This window comes from Hyperolius riggenbachi, chromosome 6 (genome assembly GCF_040937935.1).
Source record: "Hyperolius riggenbachi isolate aHypRig1 chromosome 6, aHypRig1.pri, whole genome shotgun sequence".
In the NCBI taxonomy this organism is placed as follows: domain Eukaryota; kingdom Metazoa; phylum Chordata; class Amphibia; order Anura; family Hyperoliidae; genus Hyperolius; species Hyperolius riggenbachi.
Genome location: NC_090651.1, coordinates 55,020,304 through 55,043,528, shown reverse-complemented (window position 1 = coordinate 55,043,528; position 23,225 = coordinate 55,020,304). Strand labels below are relative to the sequence as shown.

The 23,225-nt window shown below is 44.9% G+C and overlaps 1 protein-coding gene across 5 annotated transcripts in view; it reads left to right on the top strand.

The window, feature by feature from the left end:
- The window catches only part of DNAJC6 (DnaJ heat shock protein family (Hsp40) member C6), a 119,609-nt gene that overhangs the window by 36,625 nt on the left and 59,759 nt on the right, over positions 1-23,225 (top strand). For 2 of the 5 annotated variants that reach the window (XM_068239301.1, XM_068239299.1), the window contains exons 2-3: positions 2,271-2,436; positions 23,052-23,202. In XM_068239301.1, coding sequence (XP_068095402.1) covers positions 2,271-2,436; positions 23,052-23,202 — 317 coding nt within the window. Of the gene's footprint in view, positions 1-2,270; positions 2,437-2,634; positions 2,651-23,051; positions 23,203-23,225 lie in introns of those variants that run through there. The other 3 variants (XM_068239300.1, XM_068239303.1, XM_068239302.1) reach the window with 2 other exon arrangements.

The following is a 23,225-nucleotide window of genomic DNA, read 5'->3' as shown; positions in this document are numbered from 1 at the left end:
ACATTGGTTAGATTTTTAAGTGTTTTATAGAGCTCACTAACGATATAATTTGCAGAACAATTGTTTTCTTCTGATCATTCATATGAACGATCGGAAACGATCTTTCAGGACCACCAACAGACGAAAATCTCCTAAGTAATCCAATCGGATGAATGAGATTTGATCCAATTTTCGGATTGATCCCTTCAATGAATGGTTAGGAGATTTTGTACAATAGTGGTCCCTTTAAGGTGCTCACACACCAGGCAATTTTTAAAAATTTCTATTTGTAACATTTGAAAAATATGACCAAAGTTCCACACACTCATATTTAGTTTCAAATTCAATCAACCCTGCACCATCTGATTTTCATAAATATTATTATTGTTTAGTAACTATATAGTATATGTAAATATTGATCAAAAAAATCCGCTACTCCAAATCATCTTTTATCGGAAAAAAATTGGAAATTCGACCAGCTTTCTCAAGCAAAAAAAATTGCTTTTGATTGTTCTGTACAACAATCATTTTTATTGAATTGCTGTAAAATTGCATCATTTTATTGTATTGTGTGTGGCCACCCTGAAGGACAAAATAAATCTATCTTTACCTACCTTTCAGCTCCTAGAAGTCATGTGTGTCCCTCACTGCAGCTACAGTCTCCTCCCATGACCCGCTGGCAGCTTCTGTAGTATTGCCGATGTTTTCTGCACATGTGCAAACGTTCCCATGTCATGGGGTACGTTCTGCACCTGCGTGCGCAGTAGTATGGCCCATGCCATGGGGAGCGTACAGCGCAGTATGCTCCCGGTGGCGATGCGCGGGCACCCGAGCATTTTCAGAAGATGCCGACCCATCAGGGGTCAGCGATCCTTCAGAGGCTGTCAGTGGGATCCAGGAGAAGACTGGATCTGTCGCAAAGGACCCGTGACTTTTAGTAGCTGGGAGAAGCCCCAGGTAAGTAAAGATAAACATTTTTCATCGCCTCGCTAGTCCTTTAACCTCCCTGGCGGTAAGCCCGACACAGTGTCAGGTTAGCCGCCGCAGGGGATCGCATGGCCCCGGGAGGATTTTTCAAAATAAAAGTTGTGCAATAGGCTTCAGCTAGCACTTCGCTAGCTAATTATGTCCCCCAAGTCTCTCCGGTCCCCAGCGATCGCCCCCGATCACCGCCTTAATATGTACCCCCCAGGGATCCCACGATGGCGAAGCCTCCCAATCAGCTCCAGGCTTCGCTATGGGGAGGATCGGGACTGCGTATGACGTCATGTCCGATTGTCGCCATAGCGAAGAGTGAAGCTGGATCGTGAAGCTTCGGCTCTCGCGGGATCGTGGAGGGGGAAATATTACCGGCGGCGATCGGGGGGTTTAGTTGGTTGCCGGGGGGCTTGGGGGACATAATTAGCTAGCGAAACTTTTTTTTTTTAAAAATCTTCCCACAGACGCAGCCTCTAAAACTGCGTACTGCCAGGGAGTTTAAAGTGTGCCGTAGATGGTACACTAGGCTTAATTTATACATACCAGGGGCTTTCTCCAGCCCCATGAGCAGCGCTGAGTCCATCGCCATCTTCCTGACCCCCTCCGTATTGGCGCTACAACTGCCAGCAATCAGGTCAGTCGAGGTCTTCTCCGCATGTGCGGCTTGGCTGGGCACCGCCCCCCCCCCCTACCCCCACTGCGTTCCTGTCCCCTGGAGCATTCTGCACTTGAAGGCGCTGAGTGCTCCAGGTGACGTCAGCATGACGAGAGGTGCATGCATATGCGCAGGAGGCCACGACTATCCAGATTACCAGGAATCATAGTGGCTTAACGGAGGGGCCAAGGAGGATGTCGAGGAACTCAGCGCTGCTCCATGAGGCTGAAGGAAGCCCCTGGTAAGTATAAATAAGCACTTGTGAACTTACTCTGGTTCCCTTTAAGAAAGAAGGAGGTGTGTCAGATTGTGCTGAACAGCAAATGTATTATTCTTACAATTAGGAAACAAATGAAATGGAAAAAGCTCGCAGAGCGCATGTGTTGAGCAGCCATGTGGCCCCTGGTTAGTGATATCTGTAGAGGGGGCCATAAATAGTGACTATTGGGTGTATAACGGGGAGGGAAGGGGAGGGCTCAGCCAGGACAATAGACACCTCGCTGTGCCAGTGACACCAGGCGGAGAAGGAGGAGGAAGATCCAGTGTAATCCCCTCAGCTCCGGAGGAGAGGGAGGGAGGTCAGCGAGATTCCTCCTCCATGAGCCTGCTCGGGTCTTACCGCAAAAAGACCAATAATGACGGCTATGAGTCTTTACAGCTGGTGGACAGCAACGGGGAGGCCAGTAGCGGAGGAGGCGGCAAGGAGCGGCCGGGAAGCAGGCAAGGAGTGAGCGGGGCGGCGGCACCATCCGGAGGAGCCTCTCCAGCAGCAGCAGCCAGGAGCCCGGGCCGGCCAGCCGAGTGCAGCACCATGGACAGCTCAGGTACGGCTCCCGTATATCGGCCTGTGTGTGTGCTGCATGCTGCATGGTTTACACTATACTATAGTATACCATTACATTGTGAGACTGCAGCACCATGGACAGCTCAGGTACGGCTCCCGTATATCGGCCTGTGTGTGTGCTGCATGCTGCATGGTTTACACTATACTATAGTATACCATTACATTGTGAGACTGCAGCACCATGGACAGCTCAGGTACAGACTGGGAGGCCTGGTGCATGCAGAGCAAGAGTCCTCATACATCCTACATCACTATAGTGTATGGCTGAAACACCATAGATCATAGACTGCTCAGGTATGGCATGGAGCTCTCCATCAGAGGCCTGTGGTTATATGAATGTATGTGTGAGACACACTATGCAATGCTACATGGAGATATACACACTGCACAATGCTGCATGGAGATATACACACTGTACAATGCGGCATGGAGCTATACACACTGTACAATGCTGCATGGAGCTATACACACTGTACAATGCTACATGGGGATATACACACTGTACAATGCTACATGGAGATATACACACTGCACAATGCTGCATGGAGATATACACACTGTACAATGCTGCATGGAGATTTACACACTATGCAATGTTACATGGAGATATACACACTGCACAATGCGGCATGGAGCTATACACACTGTACAATGCGGCATGGAGCTATACACACTGTACAATGCTGCATGAGACACACTATGCAATGCTACATGGAGATACACACTGTACAATGCTGCATGGAGCTATACACACTGTACAATGCTGCATGGAGCTATACATACTGTACAATGCGGCATTGAGATGTACACACTGTACAATGCTACATGGAGATATACACACTGTACAATGCTACATGGAGATATACACACTGTACAATGCTGCGTGGAGAGATACACACTGTACAATGCTGCATGGAGCTATGCACACTGTACAATGCTACATGGAGATACCGTATACACACTGTACAGTGCTTCATGGAGATATACACACTGTACAATGCTGTATGGAGCTATACACACTGTACAATGCTACATGGAGATATACACACTGTACAATGCTGCATGGAGATATACACACTGTACAATGCTGCATGGAGCTATACACACTGTACAATGCTGCATGGAGCTATACACACTGTACAATGCTGCATGGAGCTATACGCGCTGTACAATGCTGCATGGAGAGATACACACTGTACAATGCTGCATGGAGCTATACACACTGTACAATGCGGCATGGAGATATACACACTGTACAATGCTGCATGGAGCTATACACACTGTACAATGCTACATGGGGATATACACACTGTACAATGCTACATGGAGATATACACACTGCACAATGCTGCATGGAGATATACACACTGTACAATGCTGCATGGAGATTTACACACTATGCAATGTTACATGGAGATATACACACTGCACAATGCGGCATGGAGCTATACACACTGTACAATGCGGCATGGAGCTATACACACTGTACAATGCTGCATGAGACACACTATGCAATGCTACATGGAGATACACACTGTACAATGCTGCATGGAGCTATACACACTGTACAATGCTGCATGGAGCTATACATACTGTACAATGCGGCATTGAGATGTACACACTGTACAATGCTACATGGAGATATACACACTGTACAATGCTACATGGAGATATACACACTGTACAATGCTGCGTGGAGAGATACACACTGTACAATGCTGCATGGAGCTATGCACACTGTACAATGCTACATGGAGATACCGTATACACACTGTACAGTGCTTCATGGAGATATACACACTGTACAATGCTGTATGGAGCTATACACACTGTACAATGCTGCATGGAGCTATACACACTGTACAATGCTGCATGGAGCTATACGCGCTGTACAATGCTGCATGGAGAGATACACACTGTACAATGCTGCATGGAGATATACACACACTACAATGCTATATGGAGATATACACACTGTACAATGCTGCATGGGGATATACACACTACAATGCTATATGGAGATATACACACTGTACAATGCTGCGTGGAGATATACACACTGTACAATGCTGCATGGGGATATACACACTGTACAATGCTGCATGGGGATATACACACTACAATGCTATATGGAGATATACACACTGTACAATGCTGCGTGGAGATATACACACTGTACAATGCTGCATGGGGATATACACACTGTACAATGCTGCATGGAGATATACACACTGTACAATGCTGCATGGAGCTATACACACTGTACAATGCTGCATGGAGATATACACACACTACAATGCTATATGGAGATATACACACTGTACAATGCTGCATGGAGATATACACACACTACAATGCTATATGGAGATATACACACTGTACAATGCTGCGTGGAGATATACACACTGTACAATGCTGCATGGGGATATACACACTGTACAATGCTGCATAGAGATATACACACTGTACAATGCTGCATGGGGATATACACACTGTACAATGCTACATGGAGATATAAACACTGTACAATGCTACGTGGAGCTATACACACTGTACAGTGCTACATGGAGATATACACACTGTACAATGCTGCATGGGGATATACACACTGTACAATGCTACATGGAGATATACACACTACTCAGTTACATAATGAGACTACAGCACCATGGGTAGCTCAAGTATAGTCTGGACGGCCTATACTGTACAATGCTGCATGGAGATATATACACAATTACATTGTGAGACTACAGCACCATGGATACTTCTGGTAGGGCATGGAGCTCCCCATAATCGGCCTGTTATTGTTATTTAGTATTTATATAGCGCCAACGTCTTCCACAGTGATGTACAGAATATATTATCTTGTCACTAACTGTCCTTCAGAGGGGGCTCACAATCTAATGCCTAAGATAGTAGTCACATGTCTATGTATTTATCGTGCAATGTATGGGGGAAGCCAATTGACTCATTTGTATGTTTTGGGGATGTGGAAGGAAACCAGAGTGCCTGCAGGACACCCTCACAGACAGTGGGAGAAAATACAGATTCCGTGCAGTGGGTGCCCTGGCTAGGTTTTGAACCGGGACCCAGCGCTGCAAGGCGAGAGCGTTGTGTGTGACTGTGCATGCTGCATGGGGGTATACACACTGTGCAATGCTGCATGTAGATATAATCAGGGCTGTGGAGTCGGAGTCGTGGAGTCGGGCAATTTTGGGTGCCTGGAGTCGGAGTCGGGAAAAAATGCACCGACTCCGACTCCTAATGAATTTGTAACTGTAATTAAAATAGAAAATATGATAAAATGTTCTATTTCTCAGATAATAGTCATTAAAAATAATGTATATATTCAGTATATATACAGTAATAGCTGTGCTTTGTCCACAAAAATGAAATAAACCAATCAAAATTAGTTACTTGTGCTGCTTCAATAAAGCAGTCCCCTTATTTTTAAGGTCAGATATACATATCTGATTGTGACTGTATATATGATGTGTACACAGGAATCTCTTATATATACTAAATAACATCTATGCTGTAAGTATAAAGCCTGATGTGTAGCTGTGTCACTAATAGAGATGGTCAATGAGATGGAAATAATTCTGCATTGATGCTGATTTATGCAAATGTATGCACTCCCTTTGCTGATGAAATCAAATAATTTGATATGTTGTTAAAATTTGGTTTGGTGACTACAAATTAAAGGGTACCTGAGACGGATGAAAAGTAAAGTTTTATACATACCTGGGGCTTCCTCCAGCCCCCTTCAGGCTAATCAGTCCCTCGCTGTCCTCCACCACCCGGATCTTCTGCTATGAGTCCTGGTAATTCAGCCAGTCAGCGCTGTCCGGCCGCATACCGCTCCCACAGCCAGGAGCATTCTGCACCTGCGCAATAGTGCTGCACAGGTGTAGTATGCTCCCGGCGGCGGAGTGTGTGCATGAGCACTACATCTGACTGGCTCAAGTACCTGGACTCATAGCAGAAGACCCAGGTGGTGGAGGAGGACAACGAGGGACTCATTATCCTGAAGGCGGCTGGAGGAAGCCCCAGGTATGTATAAAACTTTAATTTCATCTGTCTCAGGTTTACTTTGTTACACAGTAGTACTACACTCTACATATGCACACCCCACAGAGCTGCAGGGAATCCACTGAGAATGCTGTGCACATTGAACACAGAGGGGTTGTTTGTCACCCATAAACCTTGTTCAGATTGTGCATGAAGAATGTGTAATTGCAGGGGAATGAGGAGATTCTTCCTCTAAGTACCTGCACATCATTCTTACATGTACCCACACTTACATTGCCTAGGGCCTGATCCATGTTCTTTGTTCCGGTTTGTACCAATTTACAAGTACTCTTGCCAAGGACTAGTTTTAGTCTAAAGGAAATAAATATAGTAGTCTACATATCCTTCTCACTTCAGTTGTCTTGTAAAATTCCTAAGCATTGGCAGTTAAGAGACGAATTTCATGTTACATACTTTTAATCAACAAAATTGTAATATGCAAATTAGAGAAATCGGAGTCGAGGAGTCTGAGTCGGTGGAATCCTAAACTGAGGAGTCGGAGTCGGTGGATTTTTGGACCGACTCCACAGCCCTGGATATAATAGCTCTGGTAGGGGATGAAGCTCCCCTCATTGGGGTGTCTGTGTGTGTGTCTGTGTGTGTGTGTGACTGCAACACCATGGGTAGCTCAGGTATAGACTATATAGGCCTAATGCATGCTGCTTGGTTTGCATAACATATACTTTATTCACCCTATATCACTGTATTGTAATGATGAAGCACCATTTACAGCTCGGGTATAAACTATAGGCATGATTCATACTGCTGCCTAACATACATCTCATTGAAAGGCTGAAGCACTATAGACAGCTCAGGTTTAGACTAAAGCCTCATGCATGCTACATGCAGAGCGATAGACCTCATATACCCGATAATACTACTGTATACTGTAGGGCTCGAGGGACAGCTCAGGAATAGGCCTAATGCATGCATAGATTTCATAAAGTGCAGTACTAAAGGCAACTCAGGTGTGCATAGAGTTGGCACATGTATGCAGAGCTTAGATCTTCTACACCCTATATAACTATATAGCAAGGCTAAAGCAGAATGGACAGCTCAGGTATGGGTGTGCAGCCCTAATGCATGCTGCAAGGGGAGCATACACCTCATACAATCGATAATATTCTAAGCTATAGCATATTAGATAGCTTGGGTAGGGCATAAAACTCTCCATCAGTGGTGTGTGTGTGTGTGTGTGTGTGTGTGTGTGTGTGTGTGTGTGTGTGTGTGTGTGTGTGTGTGTGTGTGTGTGTGTGTGTGTGTGTGTGTGTGCATGCTGTATGGATTTATGGAGGTATACACACTATGCAATGCTGCATGGAGATGTATACACTATACAATTACATTGAGACTGCAGCACCACGGACAGCTCAGGTATAGACTGGGAGACCTGGCTCTTGCAGGGCAATAGACCTCATATACCCTATATCAGGGCTTCCCAGCCCTGTCCTCAAGTTTCACCAACAGAGTATGTTTTGAGGAAATGCAGAGGTAGTTAATCAGCGTTGCTGATTACCTCACCTCACCTGTGCAGGTTTGTGGTTTTCTGCAAAACATGTACTGTGGGTGGTACTTGAGGACATGGTTGGAAAACCCTGCCCTATATCACTATAGTATAAGGATGAAGCACCATGGGCAGCGGATGTAGGTATAGGCCTAATGTATGCAGCATGCAGAGCATAGATGTCATACACAGGGTTGCTCGTCACAACCTCGTGATCACGAGTTGTTTTTTTGCGATCAGGAGGTCGTAATCATCATTTGTGATCGGCTCTCAATCACAAATGCCGATCACAAATTCACTCATGATTGCACTCATTACCCGACTACTGATTAAAAACCCGCCGACTTTAACGGTTAATAGCAAAGCCCCCCCTTACATGTTAGAAAAACCAAATTTGCCAGATATGTTAAGAACAAAAGGTGGGAACAAAAGGAAAACCTTTTTTTCTTTTTTTGGAGAAAATCGATTTTAACCTCTTTCCGACCGTGTCACGCCGATGGGCGTGGCCGCGGCGGCAGCCCCAGGACCGCCTAACGCCGATTGGCGTAAAGTCCTCGGGCCAGCTAATGCAGGAGATCGCGCGCATGCTGCGCGCGCATCTCCTGCTTGGGGGGCGGAGGTCTGCCCCGCCTTCAGTCTCCGTGCGGCTATTGCTGCCCGGGAGACTGTTAGACGGCGTGATCGCCGTCTATTTACACTGTGCAGAGCTGCGATCAGCAGCAGCGCTGCACTGGGGACACGGCTGTCCCCCTGGGGGACAAGAGAGCGATCAGCTGTCATAGGCAGAAGCCTATGATAGCCGATCGCCGTAATTGGCCAGCTGTGAGGAGGGAGGAAGGGAGGGACGGAAAGGGTTTTAAAGAAACAGGTTTTTTAAAAAAAACCCACAAACAATAATATTTATTCTTAAAAAAATAAACATGAGGGGAGCGATCAGACCCCATCAACAGAGAGCTCTGTTGTTGGGGAGAAAAGGGGGGGGGGGGGGGGAATCACTTGTGTGCTGTGTTGTGCGGCCCTGCAGCTTGGCCTTAAAGCTGCAGTGGCCAATTTTACTAAAAATGGCCTGGTCACTAGGGGGGGGGGGGGGGGGGGATTAGCCCTGCAGTCCTCAAGAGGTTAAAGTTTCAAAGGAAAAAAGTAAACATTTAAATGCGGTAAATGACAGTTAATGTATTTACCGCATTTAAATGTGTACTTTTTTCCTTTGAAACTTTAAAATCGATTTTCTCAAAAACTATAAGGTTTTTTTGAAAAATGTTCCTCTTGTTCCCACTATCCTACTTAACATATCTGGCAAATTTCGTGTTTTTAGCACGTAAAGGGGTTTTTGTGATTACATGCAGTTATTCGACTCAAAACCGCACTCGAGTCAGATATCTGTTTCTCTTCGTGATCACGAGTCAATTCGTGAGTCGAATTCGTGATCACTCGAATTGGTGATTGGGGGTATCCGAGAACCCTGTAACACTATATTACTATACTAGAAGGCCAAAACAACATGGACAGGTATAGGCTGGGAGGCCTTATGCATGCAACAGAGCATAGATCTCATATCACTATATTATTAAAGTGTAGCACTAAAGGCAACTCGTGTGTGGATTGGGAGGGCTCATGTATGCAGAACTTACATCCCATACACCCTATATAACTATATTGTGAAGCTAAAGCAGCTCAGGTACATGGGTGGAACCCTAATGCATATTGTACGGAGAGCATACACCTCATACACCCTATAATACTATAAGCTATAGCTTAATGGATAGCTCAGGTAAGGCATGGAGCTCCCAATCAGAAGCGTATATGTACGTGCCTGCATGCTGCATGGGAGTATACACACTGTACAAAGCTGCATGGGGATCTATACGCTTACATTATGAGACTGCAGCACCATGGATAGCTCAGATATGGACTAAGAGGCCTAGTGCATTCAGAGCAATAGGCCTCATACACCCTATATATTGCACAGACACAGGAAACAAAAGGGAGAGGCCCCTTGTGAGCTTACAATCTAGAGGGTAGTGGGGTGGAGACACTTGGGAAGTGAACAAAGAGGTTAGCATATGAGGCAGTGAGCTTTAAATTCTAGCTATAGCAAATTATTAGCTTCTCTTAATAGGTGTGTCTTGAGGGTACGTTTTGAAAAATTCCAGGCTTGGATAGGCTGTGGGAGAGAGTTCCAAAGGAGAGGTGACACTCGTGAGAAGTCCTGGATGCAAGAGTGAGAGGAGGTGACCAAGCTGGAAAACATGAGGGTCACTTGGGAGGAGCAAAGGTCCCGTGATATATAATATCTGGAGACTAATAAGGAGATGTATGGAGGGAATAGCATATGTAGAGACTTGTATGATAGTTTTAGGAGTTTGAACTGCATCCTTTGGGTGTTAGGTAGCCAATGGAGGGATTGGCAGAGAGGGGCAGCAACAGATTAGCAGCAGAGTTCAGCAAGGACTGGAGGGGTGCCGGTCTGTTTTTTAGGCCTCAAAGTAGGGTGTTACAGTAATCAAGACGAGTAAAAGGATGCACCTCAAATCGCTCCATTATAAGACTGTAACAGCCTGGACAACTCAGGCATGTCCAAAAGGCCCCCATCATCAGATTGATGCTGCATGTTACACAGAGAGCATACATCTTAAACACACCATATACGTTACTCTGTAAAGATCACATACATAACTCATTGTGCTCTGGTGTTATAAATTCTGTATAAGCATCTTTTACACACCATGAAATCGTCTCTTAAAGGGGACCTGAACTCTTTCACAGAACAGAAGGAAAATATAGAGAAATGCATCCTGTATGTATTTAGAGAGTTTTGCCTGTCTAATTCCCCCCTCATCTGGTGGTGACATCTTTAGTTCTGCCAGGTGATCAGTATGGAGCAGGATTTTCGTTACTGAGAGTTCTATGCAGAGAGGGAGATAGTGCTTGTGTGGCAGGTGTAAAAAGCCCTTATTTCCCACAATGCAATTAGGTTCACAGACAGCAAACTGTCAGGACCATGGTCATAACATCACACTATGGGAGGGGTTTCACCATAATATCAGCCACACAGACCCCCCTGATGAGCTGTTTGAGAAAAGGTAAAGATTTCTCGTGGGAAAGGGGGTAAAAGTTCTTCTTTAAAAGGAAATAAATATGGCAGCCTCCATATCCCTCTTGCATAGCTTCAAACTGTCCCTCTTTTGGAGGGAAAGTCCCTCTTTGGGAGCCCTGTCCCTCTTTCCTCCTCATTTGTCCCTCTTTCTATGTAAATATATATATATTTCTCTACTAAAAAATGTGTTTGACTCTAAACTTTATTCCCATCCGTTAAATTGATATATTACTAATTTTAAAATGTTAATATGAAGGAAAATGAACCAGGCTAGACAGGGCCGGCACTCCCATAGAGGCAAAGGGGGCATTTGCCCCTGGGCCCTCGACCTCTGCAGAGGTTCCGCACCGCTGGCCCTGCTAAATAGTGCCTGCTCCCCCGCTCGCTCTGCTCCCCGGGGCCCCTGCTAAAAAGCTGCAGGAACAATTACTCACCTCTTCTGGCGGATGGCACAGTTCGAGCACTCTTGCCATGTTGTCCTCCACCTCCTCTATGACGCGGCGCATGTTTACAAATAACGTGTGCCGGATCATAGAGGAGGTGTAGGACAACATGACGAGTGCCCGGACTGTGCCATCCACCAGAAGAGGTAAGTAATTGCTCCTGAAGCTTGTTAGCAAGGGCCCGGGGGGGGGGGGGGGTGGGTAGGGTATTCGGGCAGGGGCCCCCCCCATTCAATTTGCCCCGGAGCCCCTTATGCCGGCCCTCAGGGTAGACCAGTGTGGTTTGAATTATAAAAACATATTTTTCTTATGAAATCTTTATGGTATGCGTGACTGGGGGGTGTGGTGGGGCCCCTCTTTCTCATCTCAAAAAGTTGGGAGGTATGCTCTTGTTTCAGTTGTCCTTAAAGTCAAACATTTATTTCCTGAGACAGGAATTTTGATATGGGAGCCTCCATGTCCCTCTCACTTCAGGTGTCCTTTAATTATTTGAATCTATATTATTGCTTTAGCCAGTTTGTGTGATTATTAGTCAGGTGTTGTGTGCTCTTTGTAGCATTATTGGCCAGTAATTGCAGACTGATGGAGAGACTGGTAGTAGTGGGGAGTGGTCCCACCCAGTGTCTAGAAGATTGCAGCGATGGTGAAATTCATTGCAGCGTATTTAAAGAGAGCGTTGTCTGTTTCTCTGCAGTAAAATGCAATGCAGGACTTCAGTGAATGACACAGATGGGTTGATTCTAATGTCAATGCTGTGGAGAAATATATGTGCATTTAACTGCTTCAGTGACTTGATTGATGACTGCCTGCAGTATGAGGATGTGCCTGGGACACATTCACTTTAGATTAGGCTGATCCCAGACCTATATAAAGCTGTGTGCCCACTCACTAGAGGCACAGGTCTCTGGGTTATTTATAAGATGTTGCCTACACTTGTGTGGGTAGACTGTGGAGCAGGCAATTATTACTAAGCAGCATAGGTCCCGTGTAGGTAGATTTTCTATAGGCCTGGATTTGGAACAGCCGACCTGTGGTTGGACAAGCTGTCATCGTGCTGATTAACCAGCATGATACGCCTAATGCTGGCACATTCAACAATATATTTAAATGTTTGGATCTCGGTTTGTTGATTTGATGATATTTAAAGCAAACCTACATTGAAAATAAACTAATAAGATAATTGAGTGTATGTGTAGTGCAGTTAAGAAATAGTACATTAGTAGAAAATAAGAGTCTTATATTGTTTTCCAGTACAGGAAGAGTTAAAAAATCAGTTATCTATACAAAAGAGCTTCTCTGAGCTCTCCGACCCAACTGGGTCAAATATAGTCCTGTTTTCTGAAGCACTTAAAAAGCCAAGAATCAGTGAGAGACAGCTTGAGATACGTTTTTACTACAGGGAAGTTCAAAGTATTATTTTCCGCTTGTTTTGTAGCTCAATAGACAGTGTGGTTACTGTGACAGTATGATGCAATGTTATAAGCAAGCTATAGAACTAAAAAGAAAAATACTTTTTCATTATATCTTAATGGTTTTTTTTCTCTTCAGGTTTGCTTTTACAGCAAGCTGTTGTTATGACAACTGTAACTAGAGGGATATGGAGGCTTGCATATTTATTTCCTTTTAAACAATACCAGTTGCCTGGCTGTCCTCCTGATCCTCTGCCTCTAATACCTTTAGCCATAGACCCTGAATAAGCATGCAGCATATCAAGTGTTTCTGACATTGTCAGAGCTGACAAGATTAGCTGCATGCTTGTTTGTGGTGTGATTCAGAGACTACTACAGCCAAATAGACCAGCAGGGCTGCCAGGCAACTGGTATTGTTTAAAAGGAAATACATGTGGCAGCCTCCATATCCCTCTCATTACAGTTGTCCTTTAAGTTAACTGACAGTCTGATGTAGGCTTCCAGTGTCTCAAGCCACATGCTGGTTCTGAGGCAGGGAAGCATCTCCTGCACCTACCTGTTCAGTATCACTGTGTAGTGACTGCCTCAGAACTAGCATGCATTTTCTTAGTCAGAGGGTGGCAGGTGTGTATCATTTGGAGTATGCCTAGCCCTCTCTGTCCTTCAACTATCTCCTCGTCTTGATCTACCCCGACCTTAATTCCTCCTAACTAGACCAACACTAACCTTGACCCTGGATCTGATTCTCATCTTTAACATTAACCTCCCTGGCGGTACAATAAATCCGCCAGGGGGCAGCGCAGCCCTTTTTTTTTTTTTTTTACATTTTTTTTTTAAAGCATGTAGCTAGCCTAGCGCTAGCTACATGCTTCCCCCCTCCCTTCGTTATCCCTCCCACCCCTCCGATTGCCGCCGGCACTTTTACCCTGCAGGGAATCCCGTTCTGAACGGGATTCCCTGTGTGGGCTTCCCTGTCGCCATGGCGACGATCGCGTTGACGTCATCGACGTCGTGACGTCAGCGGGTGTTCCGATCCACCCCTCAGCGCTGCCTGGCACTGATTGGCCAGGCAGCGAAAGGGGTCTGGGGGGGGCATCGCTGCACGACAGATAGCGGCGAATCGGCGGGTAGCGGCGGCGATCGTTATGCACACGCAGCTAGCAAAGTGCTAGCTGCGTGTAGCAAAAAAAAATTATGTACATCGGCCCAGCAGGGCCTGAGCCGCACCCTCCGGCGGCTTACCCCGTGTCACACGCGGGGTTACCGCCAAGGAGGTTAACCATAACCTCCTACTGACAGCAGCCTTTCCCCTATTGCCCTAACCTGAATCCGACACTCTTTCTATAAACCTTCACCCTTCTCGTGCTTAACATGAACTCAGCTTCAAAGGAATTATCTGGTTTGAGATAAGTGCACTGCTTTTGACCTCAGTTGGCAGAACTCCTTGTGCTCTAAATTCTTGGAATGCTTTGATGTCTCTCTGCTAGCAGAAAATATAGAAACTGAAAGCTGAAGTCCTATGTTATTGTCTCACACTGCCCCCTGGTGACAAGTGACCATACATACACTGCTGTGTGGTAAGCTACGTTATAAGACTTTATAACATAGCTCCACAACACATCCCACTGCGCCGAAAAATAGGGTTACATCGTGCGGCGTGCTACGCGCGCCGTGCCAGAAAATGGGTGTGGTCATGGACCAGAATGTGGGTGTGGTCACGGGAGAAGACAAATTTACATGAACTTAGCAATGGTGGGACATTAGATTAGGACAGTGGTGGCGAACCTTTTGAAGGCCGAGTGCCCAAACTGCAACCCAAAAGTCGCAAACTGCCAGCAGCAATTTAAACTAAATACAAACGTTTTAACTCATACATGAACATTATGGAAAATCCTAGTTGAAAATAAACCGTGAAGATAAACAATTTTATCCATCCTACTCCTGAAAAATTTATTCATTTTTTTAGAACCTCCCAGTTTTATTTTCTGTTTTAAAAAGCTAAAAAAAAGTAGGTTTAATGCTATTGTCTCATATGATGATGATTCAGCTTTTCCCATAATCTCGCAGTTATCAATCATGTGACCCCCAACAAGACAAATTCAGGAATCTTGAGGCCCCCAACAAATCATGAGGCCCCCAATAAGACAAATTCAGCAATCATGAGGCCCCCAACAAGAAAAAATTAAGTAACCATCAGACCCCCAACAAGACAAATTCAGTAACCATGAGGCCCCCAACAAGACAAATTGAGCAGTCATGAGACACATAAATAGACAGCATTTCATATAAATAGGCAGAATGCCCCCTTAATGCTGAATGCCCCCTCTCACCTGGCTTCTGAATTCTCCTCTACTGGCTGCTGTGCCTAGCTGGCCTGGCAATACTGTTTTTGGCTGGATTGGGGATGATGTGTGGGCTGAAAGGCCTGGCAGTGATGCTGTGGCCTGGCTGGCGGTGATGCTGTGGCCGATGCTGTGGCTGGGTTGGCAGTGATGCTGTGGCTGGGTTGGCTGGCGGTGATGCTGTGGCTGGGCTGGCTGGCGGTAATACTGGGCTGTGCTTGGCTGGTTGAAGTAAATGCTGGCCTGACTGGTGGTGATGCTGTGGCCTTTTTGAGAGTGCCCCCCCCCCCCCCCCCCCCGCTGTGCCTATCACTCCCTCTTCACTGCACTGCCACCCCAGGGCAGGCGAGCTGGCCACTTCCGGGTTCGAGTGGTTGGGGGGGGGGGGGGCTATGCAAATTAGCCATTGCAAATTAGCCATTGAGCTCCACGACTTTCAAAGTCGCAGAGAACTCTGCCAGACACTTGAGATAATAAGCTTTAAAAGACAATGGCCTCAATTCACTAAGATCATGCTGGAGATAAGGCAAGAGAAAACTTACCTCCACACAGTGAGAGAGTTATCTTATCTCTTCATTCCTTAATTTTCCTCCTCTGTAGTTAAGTTACCTCCTCTGTAGTTAATTTCACACAGTGTTAATTAACAGCCTGTCTTTAACTTTAGCATTCTGGAGTTATTTTAAGGATTGAAGAGTTAACTTAAAGACAGAAGAGTTAACTTTAGGTTTGCCTGAGGTAAAAGGTTTCCTGAATACTACATGCCTTATCACCATGGTGACAACTATAGAAACGTTATTAAAGACAGGACATAAGCTTAGTGAATTGAGGCCAATGTATCTTTTTTCCCTCTGCAGGGAAGATTTTCCAGAGCAGGCTAGTGAACTTTTGAACCCATTTAGAATGCTGAGTAGTGTCTAAACTGCAAACATTAGACAATGATGCAATGTTATAAAAAAACACTATATTACTGAAAATAAAAATATTAGAATATTTTCTTTGCTACTAAAATTCTAGTAATTATCCGTATTACACAACCAATTCATTATATCATAATTTTTTTTTTTCGCTTCCGTGTCTCTTTATTTAAAATAGATGGATAATATAATCTCTTACCCACCCTGTTTTTAAAAGAACAGGCAATTGTTTGTGATTTTCATGGGGGTAGCCATCTTTTCCATGGGGGCAGCAATCTTTCTGGTTGAAAGGAGGTGACGGAGCATGAGACACAGAGACACCCCTCCCAGCTGCGCGCGCTAGGTTTCAAATCTTAAATTCTAAATTAAAAAAAAAATTGCACCAAAACAGCAGAACGAGAACAACATCAGAAATCCCATCATGCTTTGCACAGCATCAGGGGAAAAATGCCCGGGCAGTTTTGTTCTGTGCAGCTAAAAATGAGGCTTGGGTATGAAAAACAAAGTTCTGATGCTGTGAAACTGTTAAAGAAACACCAAGCCTTTTCAGTGCTGCTGAGTAGATTTTTAGTCTGGAGGTTCACTTCAAGGATCCTCCCAAATTACCAGAGTATGTGGAAATTCCAGGTTACCAATATGAAGTTTGCTGCAGGTACACCTTAAAGTGAGGCCGCAATAGCAGCATAGGGGGCGATATACAGGCTGGGAACGCAAAGAATCACTCGCGTTCCCATGCCTGTCAGCCGGTGACGGCCAAACCGGAAGTGTTCGCCGGCAGGTCCTGGAGCGTCAGAGCGGGGCTGCGAGGGCACCGATCGGCTGCAGGGGGCTGAGGGAAGCCCCAGGTGAGTAAATCTCATTTTTTATGATTGACTTAAGGATCACTTTAAATCCTTTTTTTTCTTTTTTAAACCTACTGGCTTACTTTAACCCAGCCTTTCTCAACCTTTTTACCCCAGAGGAACCCTGCAAATAGCTTTTGGATCTCAAGGAACCCCCGCAAACAATTTTTTGATCTCGAGGAACCCCTGCATTTATTTTGCAGCAGGCATGGTCTTTAAAAGTGTGTGTGGCTGTTTATTTCACTACCCCCTATTACACTGCCACTCATTATACTGCCTCCTAAGCCCCTAATTACTTTGAACTTTAATTTATGTGTTTTAAATACACATAAATCAAAATAAGCATGTTGAAATTGAGTTTTCTGTTAAGGCCGGTTTTACATCTATTTTTTGCATTGCATCAGGGATGCGCCAGCACCGCGCTCTTTCATTCACACTATGCGTGTCGTCTTGCCTTACAGCAGGTTCCATGCGGGACACACGGTGCCTGCGGTAATGCGCTGCTGCTCTTGCGTTGCCTCAGCTGGATTCACAAAAGCGTGATAACTGCTATTACGGTAGTTATCACGCGATCTGCCGCGTGCGAAGGTTTGCAGGCGTAAAAGATTACGTTCGCGTGTAAACTAAGGTTTGCGCGTGATCACGTGCAAAACCTTCGTTTATCACGCAACGTAATCCTTTTTGGGCGCAAACCTTCGCTCGCGGCAGATCACTTGATAACTACCGTGATAGCAGTTATCACGCTTTTGTGAATCAAGCCCTAACTGTGAAAGACTCCATTGGCTTCCATTGCTTTAGCGACACCATGCGGCTAATTGGGCAATGCAATGCAGGCTTACCCTACAAGTGTGAAAGGGCTCTAAATATAGTGGTACTGAGTTAAGACCTTGTTCACATTATAAATTGCCAGCGCTATCGCAAGCACTAAGCGATTTATTGTGCTTTTTTCAAAGGGCTTTTCCCTGCACTTTGAGCTTAGAAAAGCGCTTTTGCTGAGCGACGTCAGTCAGGAAGTGAACTCTTTGATCTGGAAAAGAGTAAATACAATGGCCTCGGTTCACTAACCAGAACTAACTCAGTTAGCACGTCTTAAAGCTTTGCGCGTGCAAACTAAGGTGCTAAGTAGTTTGCATGCACAAAGCTGTTACTGATTGCGCGCTATCCGGTGCCTGAAACGTCGCACCTGTGCGAGTGAAACGTCGCACCGTTAGCGTGCAAACTAGGCTTTCAGGCTTCTTTGCACGCGGACGGTGCAACGTTTCGGGCGCACTGCGCAGCACTTAAACTTTCTGCGTGCGAACACTTGCGTGCATATTAGCGTGGAAGCGGCGGTTTTCACGTCTTAAAGGGAACCAGAGAGGATGCAATATACATACCTGGGGCTTCCTCCAGCCCCATACGCACGGATCGCTCCCACGCCGCACTCCTCCGCTGCCTGGATCAGCCGCCACCGGGTCCCGTCATTGCCGCGAGTCGGCAAGTCGGCCGGCGGACGCGGCCAATTCTCCGCATCACAGGGTGCTCTCCCCATACAGATACGCATGTGGCTGTTAACTGCGCAGCCGCATGCGTACATGTATGGAGGGAGCCCCTGTGATGCGGACAATTGGCCGCGTCCGCCGGAAGTGACGGGCCCGGTACCGGCGGATCCAGAAAGCTGAGGACGGCGGCGTGGGAACGATTCAGGCTTATGGGGCTGGAAGAAGCCCCAGGTATGTATACAATCTTTTTCTTTTTTCACCCCCCGTTCCTCTCTGGTTCCCTTTAAAGAGACACTGAAGCAAATTTTTTTTTTTATGATATAATGATTTGCATGTGTAGTACAGCTAAGAAATAAAACATTATGAGCAGAGACATAAGTCTAATTGTTTCCAGTACAGGAAGAGTTAAGAAACTCCAGTTGTTATCTCTATGCAAAAAAGCCATTAAGCTCCACTACTTTCAAAGTTACAGAGAGCTCTGTCTTCTGAAGTTTATTATCTCAACTGTTAGTCAAGGATTTTCTTTTTCTCTGCCAGAGGACAGGTCAATAGTTCACAAGACTGCTCGGTAAAAACTTTTAGAATGCTGAGTAGTGTGGAAACTGCAAATATTAGAGAATGATGCAATGTTATAAAAAAAAAAAAACACTATATAACTGAAAATAAAAATATGAGAATATTTTCTTTGCTACTAATCTTCTAGTAATTATCCGTACTACACTACCAATTCATTATATCATATTTTTTTTTTTTTTGCTTCAGTGTCTCTTTAAGTGCCTTTTCACTGGCGTGATAACACTTAGCACCCTTTAGTGAATCGAGGCCAATGTATTTATTCTTAAAAGCACTCGAGAAATCGCTATACAAATCGATTTTTCAAGCGTTTCGCGCTTTTCTTATACCTTTCATTACAGCAAAAGTGCTCATTAAATGGTACATGTAGCGCGTTTGCGATTTGCTGAGAATCGAAATGCTTACATGTGAACACTCTCATAGGAAATCATTGCACAAGCGCTTTTAGGGCAAATTTCTAAAATCGCCAACGCTTAAGAAAATCTGCAAACGCTCATAGTGTGAACAAGCCCTCAACAAGGTTTTTGTTAATTATTTCCCTTTAAAGTAACACTGCAGCCAAAAAAAACACACCTCATGATATAATGAATTGGTTATGTAATACGGATAATTAACAGAGCATTAAAAGCAAAGAAAATAGTGTCATATTTTTATTTTCAGGTATACAGCTTTTTTTTTTTTTTTATAACATTGCATCATTCTCTAATAATTGCAGTTTCCACAATACACTCAGCATTTTAAATGATTTCAAAGAGCAGGTAGTGACCCTTTCAACTTTTCTCTGCAGAAAAACCATAAACAAAGAAGAAACAATGAGAGACAGTTGAGATAAGTGCTTCAAAAGACAGTGCTGCAAAGAAGCTATTTTGCATAGATAACTGAAGTTTCTTAACTCTTCCTGTGCTGGAAATAATATGAGACACATATCTGTGCTAATAATGTTTTAATTATTAGCAGTACCACACATACAAATCATTATATCATACAATTTTATTTTCATTTCAGGTTCCCTTGAAGTATCGTTATACTGGTGCTAAAGCTACCCCTCTCTGCCTCTGTGCCTTCAGTAAGACAAACACGCTGTGTACATTGTCCTCTAGCTGACTTTCAAACAACAAAGCTTTTGTGATGTTCCAATTTCCTATGCGGAAAACAGAATTGTTTCTCGAATCTGTTCGTTTCCAAACACTGACTGACGCATGCGCAAAGTCAGGGCACAGCAGACTGGCAGGCATGTCTGTCATTGGACCGGTGTTTCATGGAAATGTTATTTGATTACACAAATTCGCACTGCTCATCAAAATGTCAGACGTCTATTAGGAACTCCTGTTCTGTGTATATCTACAAAATTAAACAGCGTCCTGCGTGTATCAGTCAGCGTGTATGACGGGAAGGCATATTGGTATTTGTGTGCTGGTCTGAAACAGTCTGCAGGCTGGCAGGACATGTACCCCGGAGTCACGGCACACTAATTACCAGTCTATTATCATTTCAGATTCACTGGCTTTGCGGCCACAGTTGTCATTTTCATATTAGTGGAAAAAGAAAACATATTTGGCTAATTCTGTGTATTGCTCGATTGCGTCAATGTCTGGAACTAATTATTGGATGTAATCTCTATGAAGTTGCAAAGTGAGGTAGTAATTGATGACTTCCTGTCTAAATCAGAAGATAAAAGGGTTTGTTTTTCTTTTATTTGAAAGCACAACTCGAGGAAAAATTATTTTGCTTTTGGATAAGGAAGAAAAAGATGTAGTAAAAAAAAAAAAGTGTACCAGTGGTGACAGGGATACGGAGGCTGCCATGCTTATTTCCTTTTAACCCTCTGGGGGATAATCCCGAGCTGAGCTCGGGGTAAGCCGCCACAGAGGATTTCTCAGGCCCTGGTTGGCCGATTTGCATAATTTTTTTTTGTTGCACGCAGCTAGCACTTTGCTAGCTGCGTGTATATACCGATCGCCGCCGCTCCGCTCTGATTCGCCGCTACCCGCCGTGCCCCCCCCCCCAAGACCTCGTGCGCAGCCTGGCCAATCAGTGCCAGGCAGCGCTGAGGGTTGGATCGGAACTCCCTCTGACGTCGTTGACGTCGATGACGTCATCCCGATCGTCGCCATAGCGACGGGGAAAGCCAAACAGGAAATCCCGTTCTGAACGGGATTTCCTGCTTGCTTTGATTGCCGGAGGCGATCAGAGGGGGTGGGGGGATGTCGCTGCACAGCGGCTATCATGTAGCTAGCGCTAGGCTAGCTACATGATTAAAAAAAAAAAATAATTTTAAAAAAATGTGCTGCGCCGCCCCCTGGCGATATTATTGTATCGCCCCAGGAGGTTAACCAATACCAATTGCCTGGTAGTCCTGTTGATATTCTGGCATCGGTAGTCTTTGGGTCACAATCCTGAGATCAGCATGAGTCTAATCCAGTCAGACTTGGGTCAGAGCAGCTGATCTGCTTCATGCTTGTCCAGAGCTCGTTCACACCAGGGGCGTTTTTGAGATTTTTAAAGCGCTGGCGATTTTCAAAATCTTTCTGAAAGGGCTTGCGCAATGATTCTCGGTGACAGAGTTCACATCAGAGCGGTTCGTTTCCGATCCGCTCAGATAAGCGGTGCATGGGCCATTTTTGAGGCGATTGCACCTCAATGGAAGGTATAGGAAAACGCAAAACCCTCACAAAATCGCTTTGTGCAGCGATTGCGTTGTTACATTGTATTTATTCTTTTACGGATCAAAGAGTTCACTTCCTGACTGATGTCAGGAAGTGAAAAAACAAAATCGATCTGCAAAAGTGCTTAGAAAAGTGCTTAACAAAAACGTTCAAAGCACAGAAATCGGGAAAAAAAGCATCAAAAACTGGCCAACGCGAACGGCCACTCGAGCGGAACGCAATAGAAACAAGGCCTCAGGGTCTATGGCTAAAAGTATTAGTGAACAGTTCGCTGGGCTGTTCACCGTTCACATTTAAAGCAATTTAAAAAAAAAATATGAGTGTTCGCATTTTTTATATTGAAGTCAATGGCCAACGACTTTAGCAGTTAATAGCAAAGCCCCTGTATGTGCTAGAAACATCAAATTTGCAGGGAGGCCATTAAACTTTAAAAATAACCATTAAAATAGCGTTTGCGCCAAATAAATATTTTTTTGGTGACTATTTCACACTTGATCCTCCTCCGCCATGCCACTGTCTAGGTTTTGGAACACTTTTTTTTTTTTTTTTTTTTTTTTTTTTTTTTTACACCTTTTTCAAGAAAAAATTATGGCTGCAGAGATGCCCTAAAAGTTTTGATGTTCGCCTGCCTATTAAAGTCTATGGAGCCATTTGGCAAAAATTTGCATCGGCAAACCAAGAATGTTATGTTTGCTGCATCACTATTAGAGACACTGGGTAAGCTAGCATTGTTTTAAAAGGAAATAAATATGGCAGCCTCCATATCCCTCTCACCTCAAGTTCCCTTTTTAAACATCTTTTTCTTCCCTATCCAAAACCAAAAATAGTTTTTCTTCTAGTTGTGCTGTAAAATGGAGAAAGACTTAGGACCTTTATCAAATTTGTGATGCTGCCTCTAGTGCCCCATGGCTCAGACCACCGCGGTCCATATTAAACCATGGAGGTCCCACTCCCTGGCAGGGCTGGGCTAAGGTGTAGACCGAGGTGGCACCCACCTCAGAAGCATCGGCAATATTAAAGGAGTACTGTAGGCAGAGTTAAACTTCCCTGGGGCTTCCAATGGTCCCCCGCAGACGTCCTATTCCCACGCAGTCACTCACCAATGCTCCGGCCCGCCTCCAGTTCACATCTGGAATTTCCGACTTTAAAGTCGGAAAACCACTGCGCCTAAGTGGTGGTGGGGATAAAACAAATATATATTTCCATGACTTGTAATATTATAGCTTATATCATGTTTTGTCCCATTCCTACAGAAGCCTCTTCACCAGACATGGAGCCCAATTACGGAGGGGGGCTTCTGGACATTGTCAAAGGGGGAGCGGGACGCCTCTTCAGCAACTTGAAGGACAACTTGAAGGACACGTTGAAGGACACTTCCACTAAAGTAATGCAGTCAGTTGCCAGGTGAGTACGTTTATCTCATACAG